The following is a 17105-nucleotide window of genomic DNA, read 5'->3' as shown; positions in this document are numbered from 1 at the left end:
ACAGATCTTCAGTCCGTATTTGAAATTTTGCATCCTCAGTCACTCCTCTGATTTCTGATCACAATTTTTTTGTTTACAAACAATTCCTGCCTCAATGATCTGTGTTCTACTTGCTCACCACAAAAATTACCTTACAGCAGTAAACCTCACAGCAGCCTTTACGCTTTGCTACCCTAAGAACAGAAAGCCAGTGAGGTGTAGTGGTTAAGAGTAGTGGAATCTGGAGAATGGGGTTTGATTCCCCATTCCTCCACACGAAGCCTGCTGGGTGACCTTGGGCCAGTCACAGTTCTCTCAGAACTCTCTCAGCCCAGGCGGAGGCAGGCAATGGCAAACCACCTTCGAACATCTCTTGCCTTGAAAACCCAATGGGGTCGCTATAAGTCAGCTGTGACTTGATGGCGCTTTCCACCACCACCCTAAGAACATCTTGTAACTGAGGGGAAGGCTTACAGTTTAAAACAAACCTGGTGCCTCAAAATCGTAAAAGGCTGTGTGGGTCCCCTCAGTTGGTAGAAAAGGCCTCATACAGATGACATAAAAAACCCACAGCAATAACAGCATTAGCCCATCTGCTGAATGAATTCTTGAAGAGCAAGGTTTAACACGTTTTGGTCTATACATATTTTCCTAAACGTCCATGAGCTAGTCATGCAAACTTCCCTGGACAGAGCCCACAGAGCCAAGGAAGACCTCGTTTTTCACTACCGTAAGCTTTTAACTTGAGAGACAGCATGGTGTAGTGGTTAAAGTGTTGGGCTAGGAGCTGGGAAACCCAGGTTCGAATCTCCACTCATGCCATGGAAGCTTGCTGGGTGACCTTGGGCCAGTCACACACTCTCATCCCTGACTTTGGCAAGTATCACTTCAAAGAGAATGGGGACAGAATGGAGCGGGTGCAGAGGAGAGGGACCAGGATGATCAGGGGCCTGGAGACCAAGCCCTATGAGGAAAGGCTGAGGGACTTGGGAATGTTTAGTCTGGAGAAGAGGAGGTTGAGGGGGGACATGATCACTCTCTCTTTAAGTATTTGATAGTCTGTCACTTAGAGGGCAGGGAGCAATTCCTGTTGGCAGCACAGGATAGGACTCACAATAATGGGTTTAAATTACAAGTTGAAAGGTACCAGCAGGGTATTAGGGGGGGAAACTTTATAGTAAGGGTTGTTTGACAGTGGAATCAGCTTCCTGGGGAGGTGATGAGTCCCCCCACCCCTCACTGGCATTATTCAAGCAGCAGCTGGACAAACACTTGTCAGGGATACTTAGGCTGATCCTGCATTGAGCAGGGGTTGGACTAGATGGCCTGTATGGCCCCGTCCAACTCTGATTCTTTTTGAATGGGAGACCTACAAGGAATACCAGGGTGACAGGGAGACAGGCAATGGCAAACCACCTCCAAATGTCTCTTGCCTTGAAAACCCTACAGGGTCGCCATAAGTCAGACGTGACTTGATGGCAAAAACAAAACAGCTTTACCTCCAAAGGTGTAGTACCTAGTTGCCTCACTCAGAAATGGCTCAGGCATCTTTGATCCTCCTATGGATCTTCCAGAGCATTAGATCAAAAACAGAATGTTGTAATGATGGACTAGTGGACTGATCCAGCAGTGCTCTTCATGCTGTAGAGCAGGAGTGTCGAACTGAGGGCTGGATATGACATAAATGCCACTTGTTCGGGCAGGGCCATGCCTTGCCAGCCCAGATCGGGAGCGGGGGCTGCCTCGGCTGGCTCATGGGTCAGATAAGAGCTCTCAAGGGACAGGATCCGGCCCTCGGGCCTTATGTTTGACACCCCTGGTTTATACATTTGGGCATTGGTGTGCCTGAAGTAATTCTTTGGAGGTCTGCAAAGAAGAAAAATCCTAATTTCAAGTTAGCACCAACTCCAGGGAAATATTTAGCTATTGCTAAGAAAAGCTGAACAATTGTGATACTTTTGAACAAGTTCTTGACAAGACACATTTGCAATTTTGAATCGTTTGTCTCTGAGACTTGAAAAGGGTTGCAGTGCTAGAATTTAACACTGAACATTTTCAGCACTGGCTCAATAGCCACGGAAGTAGTAAAAATCCAGAAACAACATCTGGTAGACACAGCGACAAAAACTTTGAAGCAGAACTGACAGAAACCGATGACCCTGATGTCTTCTCTGTATACTATTTAATGCACTGAGATTATCAGTTACTAAATGTAAAAAACACTCATTTGGTACCAATTGTTCTCAGATCATTCATTTTCACTTGACATTGGGTATGCAAAAACAACTCCACTATTTCATTGAATCAGCACAATGACAGAGACTCACAGAAGTACAGACACCTTAATCAATTAAAAAAGACTTTTCTGTTCACCTGTTCCTGTCCACTCCCAATTTATTCCTAGCACTCAGACATGATTAATCAGTACAAAGCTTATTTCCATGCACTGCAAATAAGGAACTGTTTATTACAAATGATACCAAAATTTGGCTTTATTGAGTTCCCCTGGTCAGAGCCCAAAGGATAATTTCCAGCATAAGCATGGCCACACTTTACATCCTAAATTCCCCCATTCAAAGAGCTTCATCATCTGAGTATACAAGTACCTGGGATGGAGATGATGCGGAAGAGGATTTTAAGAAGGGCAAAGAAGCAATTTCACAAAAGAAAAAAGAACATGTGAACAACAGGGAAGATACAGTCACAAAAGGAAAGAGGGACCAGTAGATACATAAAACAGTGTTACTGTCTGGAACTCCCAGGTGCCCTTTGGACATCAAGATGTTTTGCTGGTGGATACATTAATTCAACACAAAGACTGAACAGTTCTATTATGACTGAAAATTGTTTATACAAGAATAAGGATAGATGCTGTAGTCATTCAATACCCCACGAGCTGCCAAATCCACAACATCTTTTGCTGTGCTGAAATATGAAGTCATACAAGTCATTGTACCACTTTAAAATGCACACCTATGAAGCATACAACTTGTAATCTGACCCGGGGCATGGGCCCTTTCCTTAAGCTACTCTATGAGCACTTTTTGCCTTTTAAAAAATGTTTAGAAACAACTTCTGATTAAAAAACAAAACAACAAACAAAAATGCTAACTGTGAGGGAGAAGATACCTAAAAATCTAAAAGTTTATAAACACATGCCTGTTATACAGGATGAATTAATAAGAACTCACTTTTTCCAATAAAAAAACTGGACATGACCTGCAGCCATCTTTGTCATATGTTTACTGTACCTTGTTTAGTCTAAGGAAGCTAGCATTGACTTGACGGAATGTCCTCTACCAAATTTGAAGGAAAAAAAACAGCCCTAACAGATCTGGGATGCTTCCTGTGCACAGCCATGATACTGTGACTACATGAGTAGGGTTGCCAACCTCCAGGTGGTGGCTGGAGATCTCTTGCTATTACAATGGAGAAAATGGCCGCTTTGGTAATTGGACTATGGCATTGAAGTGCCGTCCCTCCCTTCTCCAAACCCCACCCTCCTCAGACTCTACCCCCCCCCCCCAAATCTCCAGGTATTTCCCAACCTGGATCTGGCAACCCTATACATGAGAAGGACTTGGATATCGGCAACAGGCAATGCCATTCTAAGGGAGCTTGTCACCCCAAAGTAAGTTACAGCTATTTCCTCCTGGCCTGTTCCACTGCTTGGGTCCAAGCCAAAACCCCGAGGCAGTGCCACGGATTGGCTGGGATCTAGGCAATGGTGGCGTGCGATTACAAGGGGAAAGCGGTCACTTCCTGTACCCCTGATGGTTGGGAGGATGCATCCGCACCCTGCTCACTGTGGTACCCCTAAGCAGTCGCTTGGCAACAGCTTGTGACTCCCTACTTTGCCAGAGTGTCCAAGATACTGTGCTTGTTTTTCTTCCGGCTGCTGAAATTGTCAGCAGCTGAAATCGGTAGGTTCTAAGGCACTTAAAGGAACACTAACATGTAAATACAAACTACCCTTCACCCCCGCCCCCATCTCCTTTCATTATTTGAACCAATATGGCACGTAACAGGATTCTAAAGAAATTTATCTTACACATTTAAATACGAAAGTGAAATGCACTGGACATATCTATAAAAAAGAAAGTTATATGTAAAAAAAAAGTAAGCATCCGATTCTGTATCAAAACAGAGTCTGATAATTTAAAAAATTCACAAAGAACAATTATTCTTTGTAAAAACGTCAAAGACATACTTCAAAAAGGTATAAGGTGTTTTCATAAGGCAGATCTTCTTCCCTACCTCATAATCTCCCAAGTTAAAGTACCTTTGTTTGTAAACTGGAAAAAAAATTGCTCTGAACCGAAAAGGAACTTTCCTTTTAATACCCTTCACTCTCCTATCTCATTATACAGTAGTTTCATGCTTCCACAACCCAGTCCTGATATTGCCGGTACTGTCGGCACTCAGCAACGTCCCTTCCTGGGCACTGCTTTTCAGTGGTCCGCTTTGGATAGCCAAATTTAAGCCGTAGGATTTCTGCTGCCCTTCCAGCTCAGCCACCACTGGCTTTCTTAGGGCATCCTTTTTAAAGTTTGTCAGAACTGTCTTTTCAGTATTCCTGTGGCCTTTTTGAAGAGTACTACAAGCGTCACTGCTGTCCTGTTGGGACTGGGTATACTGCCACTCTCGGTATGCCAGATAAGCTCTCCGGCTCCTGGAATGTCCTTCGCCGCTACTTTGGCGAGTTTTCGGCAAACTGTTCTGGATGCTCCCCTCGACGCTGGTGGGGACATCATAAGAGTACTCACGTAAGACGGTGAGCCTGCTGGCACGGTGTCCTTTACTACGGTTTTTGTGATGGCGCCCTGGGTGCCCATTTGGCCGCAAAGGTGCCTCTAACGGGGCCACGTGCATTTTAATCTCGTTGTCGACCGAGTGTTCGGTGAGACTGTTATCGAGGGGTGGGCCCGTGTTCAGTGCTAGAGAGCCAGAAGGACGCTGAGCGGCTGCAGCCTGAATATTGGTCAGTTTGCAACCTTGAGAGGAATTTTTTACGCTTGATGTGCTTTTATTAGTGCATGAAGATTCTGCACTGCTGTTGGTGCACTTGGCAGGCTCCCCATTTGTCCCACTTGTAACGGAGGAAGGCTGAATGTTAACTTGTACCGAATATGTGCTCCTTCCAGGGCAGCAGGTTGTTATCCAAGCATGCCTGATATCTTCTCTGTTGATGCAGTGATGTATTATTAGAAAACCACTAAGACTTAAACATGAAATGCCAAAAAAGCAGCTGAATACCAAATCCAATGGGTAATATAAAGAAACAGCAAAAGCCCCAAAACTCCACAGAGCCACATAAAGGAACAAAGTCAGGCTCACACCCAGCAGCTGAGCATGGAAACTGTGCTCATTTTCCAAAGCTGAAGAAGAAACTAGTGAAACGGACATGGAATCTTGATGGTTTAGTTCCCCGTGTTCATTGGAGGCCAAACGCTGCTGTTCCTCAGCTGGCTCTTTAAGTTCAAACTTCCGCTCAGGGTGCCGTTTCAATTGTATAAATATGCTGAGAAAATACATGCAGTTTACAAAAATAATAAAACTGGCAGGTCCGTAGAAAGCTCCCAAACTTGGCTCCCATGCCATCCAGCAACTGCAAACAAGCAAACAAACAAAAACCTGAGAAAGGCATCCAGTTTCAGAAATCATAGCGGCTGCGTGAAATGAAAAGTTGGACTTACCGTGAGGGTTTCTCCTCCCCACTCACTCCACAGGCGGGGCTACGCAAATTGTTTTTGCATCACTTCCACATCTGGCTAGGGGGTGAACCCCAGTTTATGCCTACCAAGCTTCAAGTCAAGAGGAATTCTTTGGTTCTTTTGCGGAAACATCATTCTTTAAATTGTCTTTTCATTCCTCCCTCAGAAATTCCTCCCGCTGTGTGGGGGAGGAACAATTCCCTGGCCGGATGTGGAAGCAATGCAAAAAGAACTTGCCTAGCCCTGCCTGTGGAGTGGGGGGCAGAGCCCACTTCTGGATACCATCCAACACGGAGGGAGAACAGCTGAACTAAGACCGACTGCCCAGACACACATCAGTGAGAACTTACTATGCTGCACCAGGCCTGCTTCCATAATTTCTGATGTTTGCTGCAGCTGTTATCCCACAAACGATGACAGGGATGCCTCCACCAATCAGGTAGAACCTAAAACACAAAGCAAACACCGACTGGTGATTGTAACCTTCTTCTTACACCACAAGCCTAGAATCACAGCAAATTCATTGTTTTCAATTCAATTTGCTTCCCAATGAGCATACAAAGTTTTAGCCCTGATGAGGCCCTACAGGAACCAATCACAAACGTTAAGGCAGATAAATCTGTAGAGGGGATTATTTTAAAATTCAGTGTAATGGAAATAATTTCCATTGCTCATCTGATGGGATTCATCCCATGCAGACAACTCAGTGACCTGGAATGTTTGCCCGTTGAATATCAAGTTCATTTGTTCCTCAAAAAAAGCAGACTGTAGAAGTTATTCTTCACAAAAGTGAGCTATTCCTCAATGCTCTAACTTGACCTACATTTTCAGAACTTACTGGACAGGACAACCAGAATTCTAGTACACACATAAGTTATCTGTTGGTTTCCGAACTTAACTTTCGACTTGAGATCCTCTGTCATGAGCTAAGCCTGTGTACCTTAACTCACACACTTCCCCCTTTTCCTTCATCTTCCTCTCCTCCTGTGAAGCCTTCTAAATTTTAGAATTTAAACTCTTCAGACATCAGTACTACAATTCTGCATGCCAGAAATTAATAAAAATTTAGTAAAAAATTTAGTAAAAATTTAGTAAGAATTTAGTAAAAAATAAATAAAAAAAAAGGACCTTAATGAATGGCTCTGAACGGTCACAATCCAGTTAGCTTTGAATGGCTTCCAAAAGAAAAGTATTGTATATAGCAAAAATGCTTGCTGGAAAGCTGAGAAACAGAAAGGTCTCAGTGACTACAGTACAGGTTGAGTATCCCTTGTCTAAAAATCCAATACCCAAAATGATCCAAAATCCAAAACTTTGTGAGCTCCCACATAGAGTAATAAAATGCCATGTGTGCAGGCTGGTTGCGCCAATGGCCGGTTCCTCATGATGCCCCACATGCACAAAATTATTAAAATACTGTATAAAATTACCTTCAGCCTAAGTGTATAAAGGTATATATAAAACATAAATGGATTTCATGTTTAGACTTGGGTCCCATCCCCAAGATATCTCATTATGTATATGCAAATATTCCAAAAATCCAAAAAAAATCCGAAATCTAAAACACTTCTTGTTCCAAGCATTTTGGATAAGGGATACATTAACTGAGTATTTTTCCTTTAGTGTTAAGTATGATGAACACTATCCACCAGGAGCTACTACTGTTGACTCCATTGAAATGAACAGGAGCTTTGAGAATCTTCCTTCATTCACACTTCAGCTAAGCACGGGGATACGCAGGGAAAACTCCCAACTGTTTCTCTCTTTAGTGCTCTGTGAGCTAGAGAAAAATACTGTATATGACAAATTAACACAGATGCTCCAGCTATAAGGAAAGCTGAACATTTTCTGCCACCTTGTGGACAACTCCAGATAAATAAAGCATAATGGACTCTTGAGTGCATCTGTGCCAACAATGAAGATTGTGTTTTGAGCCCTGCTGGGGAGAGAGAGAGAGAGATATTTTAGAGCAGGGAAACAGCAGGAAGCGAAAAGGATTATGCACCTTCTGGCCTCAGCTTCTCTGCTCAAAATGCCTTTCTTCTAAGGCAGCTCTGCTTCTTTTAAAAAGGTGCCTTGTGTTGTGTACGTAACTTCCTAGTGTGTATATGTGTCAATGCAGAAATCTGAATTAAAGCACATGTTGTACACACTCTTCCTCTGAGGTAGTGAGAGCCATACAGAAATACCATGTTGTGTTCATGATTAAGACAGTTACCTGATGTTACAGCTGTTGTGCAAAAGCTTGAAGAAAGACTTATTCAGAGGAGATGCATATGATTTCTGCTTAGTCCAGGACAACATTTGTCCCAGGCTTCAAGGTTGAAATATTGTATCAGGGTAAAAAAAAGAACAACCCACACGTGAATCAACTGTTGTGGAACTGGTATGTTTAAATATTTGAAGGAATGTCATGTTGATGAGGGAATTAGCTTGTTCTCTGTTACTCCAGAGACTAACACATGGAGTAATGGGTTTAAACTAATAGAAAAGTGATTCCACCTAAACATTAGGAAGAACTTTCTGACGGTGAGGGCTGTTCGACGGTGGAATGTGCTGCCTCGGAGGGTGGTAGAGTCCCCGTCTTTGGAGGTCTTTAAGCAGAGGCTAAATGGCCATCTGTTGGGAGTGCTTTGATTGTGGGATCCTGCATGGCGGGGGGAGGGTTGGGGTCACTGGGGATGTGGGGGGAGGTAGTTGTTAATTTCCTGCATTGTGCAGGGGATTGGACTAGATGACCCTGGTGGTCCCTTCCAACTCTATGATAACAAGGCCAGCAAACTCTCTGCTCAAACAGAAGTACATATGAGTTTCTTCTTATGATTAACATCTGATTCAATCTTCAGTTTGACTAAGCTGAAAGAGAATGACTGGCCCAAGGTCATCCAATGAACTTCACAGCAAGAACGTTAACTTGGGTGTCTCAGACCCCAGGAATTTCCGCAGGGCATGCAAGACCAAGCTATTTCACGAGGCCAGCTATGTTTTTTCACATTGATGCTGGACTTCCTACCCCGCTACCCCCACCCCCCAGAATTATCTTATTTGTGGGGGATATAGAATGCAGCAGGTTTTTGCTGTAGCCGTATTTCACATTAGCGACGCCTTTTGGGTGCAGTGTTTGTACGGCTGGTTTTTAACTCTGGTTTTAACTTGTTTTAATCTTATAATCTATTTTATGTGAGTCATCCTGAGCCTGGTTTTGGCTGTGGAGGATGGATTATAAATGTGATGAATATAACCTTTTCCTTCCTGCCAGTAACCCAACCCCATTTCTTAATCCAGGGCTCATTAAAAATTTCTATTTTTAGAAATATTCCTGGTTGCACTTGGAAAATTTCCTTTCCTGGTTCAAAGCCTGTCTGAAAGTCCCTCAGCCCAACATTCCTCTTAGTCTACACATAGCCTTGCTATGTGCTGAAGTGTTCTAACCTGGGTTAAGAGAATGACCAAGCTCAGAATTTTCAGAGGGAAGTAGAAGTGTGCCGTTGCCAGATTTGGTTGGTAATCAAGACGTATTCCATTGTGCTAAGAAGATTTTGGTTCTCTTGCTGTTGGGAGAATTGTCTTAATTCTGAAACCCAAGTGGCTCTGTAGAAACACACATACTTTACTATGTGCAGGCGGAAGAGGGACAATGCAACAGACAAACATCTGTATTGGCCAGACTGCTGGAGAGTCTTCCAATTTTTAGAAGACCCCAGAAAGTACGCAAATTTGCTTGTGGCAAGGAATGAGGTGACTCAAGGAGCACTGCAAGTAGGAGAAAGTCAGAGTGTGTTTAACGATGCAGCTAGAAGGCATGTGAGAAAAGGCAAAGGGTGGAGGTATTTTTTGTTGTATGCATTAGAAAAATGAGTGAGGCTAGCGCTGAAGCGTGGCACAGTGGTTAAGAGTGGTGGACTCTAATCTGGAGAACCGGGTTGGCTTCCCCAATCCTCCACAAGAAGCCTGCTGGGTGACCTTGGGCAAGTCACAGTTCTCTCCGAACTCTCTCAGCCCCACCTACCTCACAAGGTGTCTGTTGTGGGGAGGGGAAGGCGATTGTAAGCCACTTCGAGACTCTTTATGGTAAGGGAAAGTGGGGTATTAAAAAAAATTCTTCTTCTGGGGAGTGTGGAGCAATCACACGAAGGGTGACATTTATTGATTCTATAAACATACAGGAAGGAAGAGCTACCAGGAATACTCTGCAGTCTTTCAAGGTATTCCACCCAACTTAACAGAAGGCCAGGACACAGCTTTAGTGCCACTATGGTGCACCAGTGAGAGTGCTGGACCAAGACTGGGGAGATCTGGGTTCAAATCCCTGAACGTTCATGAAGCTCACTGCCACCCCAAGATCCCTTTCTTGGTCTGTCACTGCCAGCACAGATCCCATTAGTTTCAGCTTCAGACTCATAATTGGAAACCCATGCTAATTAAAAATACAAGGAAACCCCTCCCCAGCAATTTAGCATCCACACAAATATTTCAAGCTTTTCTCCATTTATCATTTTTGTGCTCGTGTTCCACCTACCGGCTACTGAGTTTCACGTTCAGCCTAGTACAGGCACACAGCACATAGAGAGGAAGGTGAAGAAAAATATCTCTCACCTAAGCATTGGCCTAGGAGGGGGTGGTGGTTCATCAGGATCTTGACATCTTTTCACTTTTCTTGTAACTTGCTTATAAATGTTCCTAGAAGTGACTCCTATCCACAATAAGGTGGCCAGCGTGGAGTAGTGCAGAATTATCCCAACCTGGAGAACAGATGTTAAGACAATAAAATATTTATCCAACAAACAAAACCCATACAAAATATTGGGTTTTTTAACAACATATATATCCTCTGGCCAACATCAACTTGCAAACATTCATTTATTAACGATTACATTTCAGTATCCCCTGACAACTTGTTTTGAGAGACAGGGTATAACCGATCAGTAAAATGTCTGATAAAAAATTCCTATGCAGTTACCTCAGTCTAAGTAAACTGCATTTAATTGCTCAAATGCATGCTCACACACAGAGAGAGATCATTAAGAACAAGGATTCCAAAATGTAACATTTATAAAGCAGAAACCCCTGAATGTGTACATTCTGGATAAAACACGGTGTATGTGAAACCCCTATTGATTTAATTGGTGGAGAAATCACTCTGTTCCAAACTTTCTGTAGAAAAAGCAGCTTCTAATGCAACTACCTGTACTCAGGTACAGGTATCAGAGTTCACAATATGTGTAAGCCGTATCAATTGTAAAGGGTGGACCTAATGTTTCCTGTGGGGTTGGAAAGTGCCATCAAGTCACAACTGACTTACGGCGACCCTGTAGAGTTTTCAAGGCGAGAAATGTCCGGAGATGGTTCGCTGTTGCCTGCCTCCGCCTGGGCTGAGAGAGTTCTGAGAGAACTGTGACTGGCCCAAGGTCACCCAGAAGGCTTCATGTGGAGGAGTGGGGAATCAGACCCGGTTCTCCAGATTACAGTCCACTGCTCTTAACCACTACATCACACTGGCTCTCTGTAATGTTTATTGTAGGTCCCTTTAAAACTCCTATTTCTGTGTATATATAATTGTTCAGTACACAGCTAGCTTTTAAATACACAGAAATGCGGTACTGGAAAAGGACTACCTTGTGGAATGAACACAACTCTTTGGTGGGAAGGGGGCAACTTTCCTGCTGCAAGACTAAGAATGCAGCTGAGCTTTTAAGCATTTTTGGCGGACAAATCGTATTTCTGAAATGCAAGGCTGAGTGAATCTATTTTGTAATTCAGCTTCTTGGATCGTGCACGAAAAACTGCGAAAAACTAATTAAGACAATTAAATGGAATGCTGAAGAATATGCTTTCAGTCTGGAGATGGTATAGAATCATAGAATCATAAAGTTGGAAGGGACCACCAGGGTCATCTAGTCCAACCCACTGCACAATGCAGGAAATTCACAACCACCTCCCCCCCACACCCCCAGTGACCCCTACTCCATGCCCAGAAGATGGCCAAGATGCCCTCCCTCTCATGATCTGCCTAAGGTCATAGAATCAGCATTGCTGACAGATGGCTATCCAGCCTCTGCTTAAAAACCTCCAGGGAAGGAGTGCTTACCACCTCCTGAGGAAGCCTGTTCCACTGAAACAGTTAGAAGATTCTTCCTAATGTCTAGACGGCAACTCTTTTGATTTAATTTCAACCAGTTGGTTCTGGTCCGACCATCTGGGGCAACAGAAAACAACCAGAAGCTCAGTGGTCTCTAGGATGTGTCTCTGGAAACCCTGTGGTTCCTCACATGCTTTCACAGGACTCCACAATGAGGGGATTGCTAATGATGGACAAGATACCTTGACAACAGCCACCAATCTTCTCCCGCACTGTGCTGCTACTGAAGTGTGTTCGATGTGTTCTTGGACATACTTTCAGTTACAATGGGCCTACAGCCATGGCTCTGTCTGAACTAGTGTGCAATGGCAAATGTCCCCCTCTCCCCAATTCTCTGCAGTGCCTTGGAGCTCCTCAACAAAGAGATCGAGAGGGAAAAAGCTGCCTGATGGAAGAAAATCCAAAAGATCCTGTACAACTGTATAATGCAACAAAGTGAGCTCTGAAGTGACAGAAGAGCGGTGTTTGTGATTTTGGTTTAGTACCTTTCTTGAAAGGGAAGATAGGTAACTGCCAAAAAGTAATGTTATTACATGGCACACACACTGAGCCTGTATTACACTTTTTAGTACCTTTCTCCCAAAACACATCCCACTTACTGCTTGGCAGACGGTAGCATTCTTGCTCTGGGTTATGCCTCCAACATACATCACACATGTCAGAAAAATATGAAAGCAGAGGTTCACCAACATGTGCCAACTTTTCAGGCTGATCCTGATGATGCTGTCAAACAAAGACACAGCAGCATTTCATACAATCGCCCACATTATGCAGAACATCTGTTTCAACCTGATTCATCTGTCCCCACCAGTCTGCACCCCCCTGGGCCTTTCAAAATAAAAGCTGACATTATAAATACTAAATATTCTGTAAATAAGTCGGTCATAAAGACTTGACAGAGGGCAGGAAATAACCTTTGAGATAGACTTAAGGTCTGCATCAGTGGTTCTCACACTTTGTACCTTTAGGAAGCCTTTCTGCATAAATCTACCTGCTGGAGAACTGTTGCTCACTTGCCAAGGAGACTCTGTACACCACAGCAGACTTTATGGCATCTTTTAAAATACTCAATTTGTGTGGCATGTCAGCATGGTCAATATGCACTGAGAGTACACTATCTCAGAAGACATTCAACTCTTACTTACCTGCACACTGCAAAGGAAGATCAGTAGAGGTGGTTTTCTAGCAGGACCAGAAGATTACCATAGCTATGCACAAATGCTTGACTACAGCATTCCAAACCATTTAATCCCCACAATGCGCCACAATGGTGACCCAGTTCCACATGATAAAATAAGAATGTGGGAGGGAATGAATCCAGACTCTATTTTCCTGTTACTATGGTTTTTTCCCGCTTTTTGTTAATTCTACTGGCAGAAAGTTATATATTATGAATATGGCTTACTGCATTTTTGGATCTGCAAGGGTTTCCTGACTGCAGAATTCCCACTGCCACTAAGAGCTTATCATATAACAAAAAGGTACATAAGAACATAAGAGCCCTGCTGGATCAGACCATTGGTTCACCTAAGTCTAGCATCTTGTTTCACACAGCATCCAACTAGTTGCCCTGGAGGACCAAATGAACAGGGCATTAGCGGCTGAGCCCTCCCTTGCTGCTGCCTCCTAGCACTTGGGTTTCAGAGGTTGGCTGCCTCTTGAATAGGGTTCTATTTACTCATCATGGCTAAAAGCCATTGACGGACCTCTCCTCCATGAATCTAACCCCCCTTTTAAACCCATCCATGCTCGTGACCATCCTCACATCCAATGGCAGCAAATGGCAGCAATTTACTTCAGTCACTGAATCAATGACCAACAATGCATCATTCAGCTTTTCAAGCTAGTTGATACCTTGACCCAACTCTTCCTGGTTTAATAAAACCTCCCTCTACTTCCGGTGCAGAGTTGCCAGCACCCACACAAACCCTCAGAAATTCAACTAAACGTTCTGTGGGTTTGATATAAATCCAAAGTAAGGTTACATAGGCTGTCGGTACCTGTGATGGTATATGTAGCTCACTTTGATCATTAAGAGGCACATCAGAAGAATCACGGCAGAGGCATAGGTCACTGGGTGCAGAAGGCCAGCCGACTGGGCATAGAAGTCGGTTCTTGTCAAGTCCTGACCAACAACAAGACGAGGTGTAGCGTTAGTCCAACCTGTGAAGTCATTTGGCATTAACAGCCCCCAAAGGAGCCCCGTGGCGCAGAGTGGTAAGCTGCAGTACTGCAGTCAAAAGCTCTGCTCACAACCTGAGCTCTATCCCAACGGAAGTTGGTTTCAGGTAGCCGCCTCAAGGTTGACTCAGCCTTCCATCCTTCTGAGGTCGGTAAAATGAGTACCCAGCTTGCTGGGGGTAGAGGGAAGTTGACTGGGGAAGGCACTGACAAACCATCCCGTACACAAAGTCTGCCTAGGAAACGTCGGGATGTGACGTTATCCAATGGGCCCTGAATGTCCCGGTGCTTCCACAGGGGACTATCTTTACCTTTTACCTAAAGACTGTTTAAAAACAGCGCAAGACTGGGACAGAACTGAACCTGACCTGTCAATTTCAGTGGAACAATTAAATAAGGCTCCTCGAAATTCCCACAGTTCCACCCCTCACGCAGGAGTTCCTGGGGATTTAGTCATTAAATCCTGAGAATTATTAGTATTAAAAGAAGAGTTGATTTTTATACCCAGCTTTTTTTTTTTCCACCTTTAAGGAGTTTCAAAGCTGCTTAAAATCACTTTCTCTTCCCCACAACAGGCACCTTGTGAGATAGGTGGGGCTGAAAGAGTTTGGAGAGAACTGTGACTGGCCCAAGGTCACCCAGTGGGCTTCATGTGGAGGAGTGGGGAATCGAACCCGGTTCTCCAGATTAGAGTCCGCTGCTCTTAACCACTACCACATGCTGGCTGTTAGTGCCACTTGGCACAATGCAATTGTCAAGTATCAAAGGATAACTACTGACCCAAAATTAACAGAAGAATCCAAAATTAACAGAATGTACACAGTGGGCACAATCTAGTCACCTCAAAGAATGGGGGGGGGGGGAATGGGATTGGCAGAATTTTATGTTTGCTCCACCAGGTGGCAGTTATATTTCACTTGAAATCAATTCCTTCTTTAAATATAAACTGAAGTCAGCTAATGTTTTAGATTTTAAAAAACCATTTTTTTCTACAGAAGGATTAGGTATAATTGTCAAGTCGAAGAATAAGAATGTTCAAGTTCTAGGATTATACTGATTAACATTTTTTGAATAGCTTCGAGTACCAAGAGTTCAAAAATAATTTTTATTTCAATCTTCTTCCACATAAAGACTTCACAGGCCACAGCATCACACATATTACTACATTTTAAAAAGCAACAAAAATTGAGAACACCTGCTACTGATATTCTAAAGGGCAAAAGAAAGTAAACTACAAAGATTGTACTTTAATAACAAATTCAGGTCCTTCTGAACTAATTAAAAGTATTTTAAGTTATTTGTTCCAGAAATACTTTCTCAATGACTAAGCTGCTTAACAATTCAGATATATTAAGGTTCAGAACAGCTTTGGAAATAATTCCACTAAAGTTCCACTAGCCTTCAAGATTCTTTAATGACTGGCCCACACACCCATGTGAGTTAATTTCAGTGTATCAGTGTTACCAAGAAAGGGGGGTGGGGAAATTCACACACACACAAAAATTCTGAAGTGAGCTATGGCTCACAAAAGCTCATACCCTGCCAGAAATGTTGTTAGTCTTTAAGGTGCTACTGAACTCTTGCTCTTTTCTACTGCTACAGACAGACTAACACAGCTACCTACCATGACAAAAAAAAGTCCTGTTTCTTGTTCTTATGGTAATTCGTTCTAGCTAACAAGTTAGCAAGAGAGTGGTCATTTACTAGCCTGAACTGAAACAGAAGTCGGCGCAGGGCTCTGTTAGCAGACCATACAGACATCCCTAAGGGAGCCCCCATATTTCAGTGAAATTCAAATAAGGCTCCAGCAAGGCATTCATTCCCCCCAGCATGACAATAGAAAAGCAGCATGAATACTCTGCCTAAAGCACTTCCTAACATAAAAAAGGGGAAAGGGAAACAGCCGGTGAATTAGTCCCTTCCTCCCACACCCCTTAATGCATGGAAGGATGAGTTGGCAATCACCCCTATGCTAAGCCTATTGTTTCCCCAGGATTTGACCCCCAGGACAGCCAATGCCCAGTTTATTTCAACAATCCCCCATTAGTATAGAATCCAACAGGTCGGTAAGATCCAAACTTTTTGGTTCCAAACCAATCCCAGTTTGGGGGCCCACTTGACGCTCACCTTCCCACAATTTCCCAGCATAACTATAGCTCCCCCCAAACCACAGAATTTCACAGCAGCCAGACTTCCTCACTACTGCCCCTGTGCAGCTCTGGCCCTCCCTCAGTCTCTGCCCTGCTTCTTCCTTCTTCTCTCTCCTTCTACCCTGCACTTCTTCAACACATCAGGACAGGTGTGTATGTTTTCATTTGCCCCTCCCCTTTACTGTGTGCTTTTATTGCATCAGTGTTAAATTATCTAGGGTTAAAGTTTGGGAGTGAGTGAGTGAACGAGAGAGGGAAAGAGAGAGAGAATGCATCTCTGAGTGCCTCCTCAATCTATCTTTCCTAATAAAGATTTGGATTCTGGTTCTATTTTACATCTGCTTTATTTCTGGTAATCTCCCCATTCCCACAGTGAAGCGTTATTACTCAGTTCTGAACCTTGGTATACCTAGACAGAGGTCCTTGATTTAATTTTATGTGGATACATGTGGGGGTGCTCTTAACACAAAAGGGGGGCACCCATCTGCTGAGGGTCACCCACAGGTAGACCATTTGGGTAACAACTATCCTGATGAAGCCAAGTGGGATTTCAACCTGTATCTATGTCCAGATCCAGCACACTATTCACAGTTGTACAGGTAATGAAAACAGAGGTTTTCCTCTGTAAAAAAAAAAACCATTCACCACGGAATACTTCATAAAATGTTACCAGTTCACATACCATCAAGACAGCATAGTTACTGAGCGAGGTGCACTGTACGGTAGTGACATTTTCATCTGAAGAAAGAATGTGACATCCATCCGATTTCCACCCTCCTTGTCCATTCAGCAAATCAAAGTCCCACTGTGCAGCAACAGCGTCTGCGCCATGTGCAATGCGTCGCAATGTCACATTAATAGGAATGTGTCGATGGGGTGGGCTTAAGCCATCTTGTTTGGTAGGAAATGGGGGGAAATCATGTTATACAAACGCAGATTTTT

General features: G+C 43.6%; 1 protein-coding gene across 1 annotated transcript in view; it reads right to left on the bottom strand.

Moving 5' to 3' along the window:
* Positions 1–4305: 4305 nt before the first annotated feature.
* ADGRA3 (adhesion G protein-coupled receptor A3) overlaps positions 4306–17105 on the bottom strand; it is a 57448-nt gene continuing 44648 nt past the window's right edge. The window contains exons 14-19 of the mRNA XM_056855599.1: positions 16846–17054; positions 13833–13957; positions 12432–12555; positions 10290–10435; positions 6044–6139; positions 4306–5587 (exon numbers count right to left, since the gene is read on the bottom strand). Coding sequence (XP_056711577.1) covers positions 4342–5587; positions 6044–6139; positions 10290–10435; positions 12432–12555; positions 13833–13957; positions 16846–17054 — 1946 coding nt within the window. The 3' untranslated portion in view covers positions 4306–4341. The remainder of the gene's footprint in view (positions 5588–6043; positions 6140–10289; positions 10436–12431; positions 12556–13832; positions 13958–16845; positions 17055–17105) is intronic.

This window comes from Euleptes europaea, chromosome 9, assembly GCF_029931775.1.
Source record: "Euleptes europaea isolate rEulEur1 chromosome 9, rEulEur1.hap1, whole genome shotgun sequence".
NCBI classification, from domain to species: domain Eukaryota; kingdom Metazoa; phylum Chordata; class Lepidosauria; order Squamata; family Sphaerodactylidae; genus Euleptes; species Euleptes europaea.
Note: the sequence above shows the minus strand (reverse complement) of the source record. Positions and strands in the feature narration are given on the sequence as shown.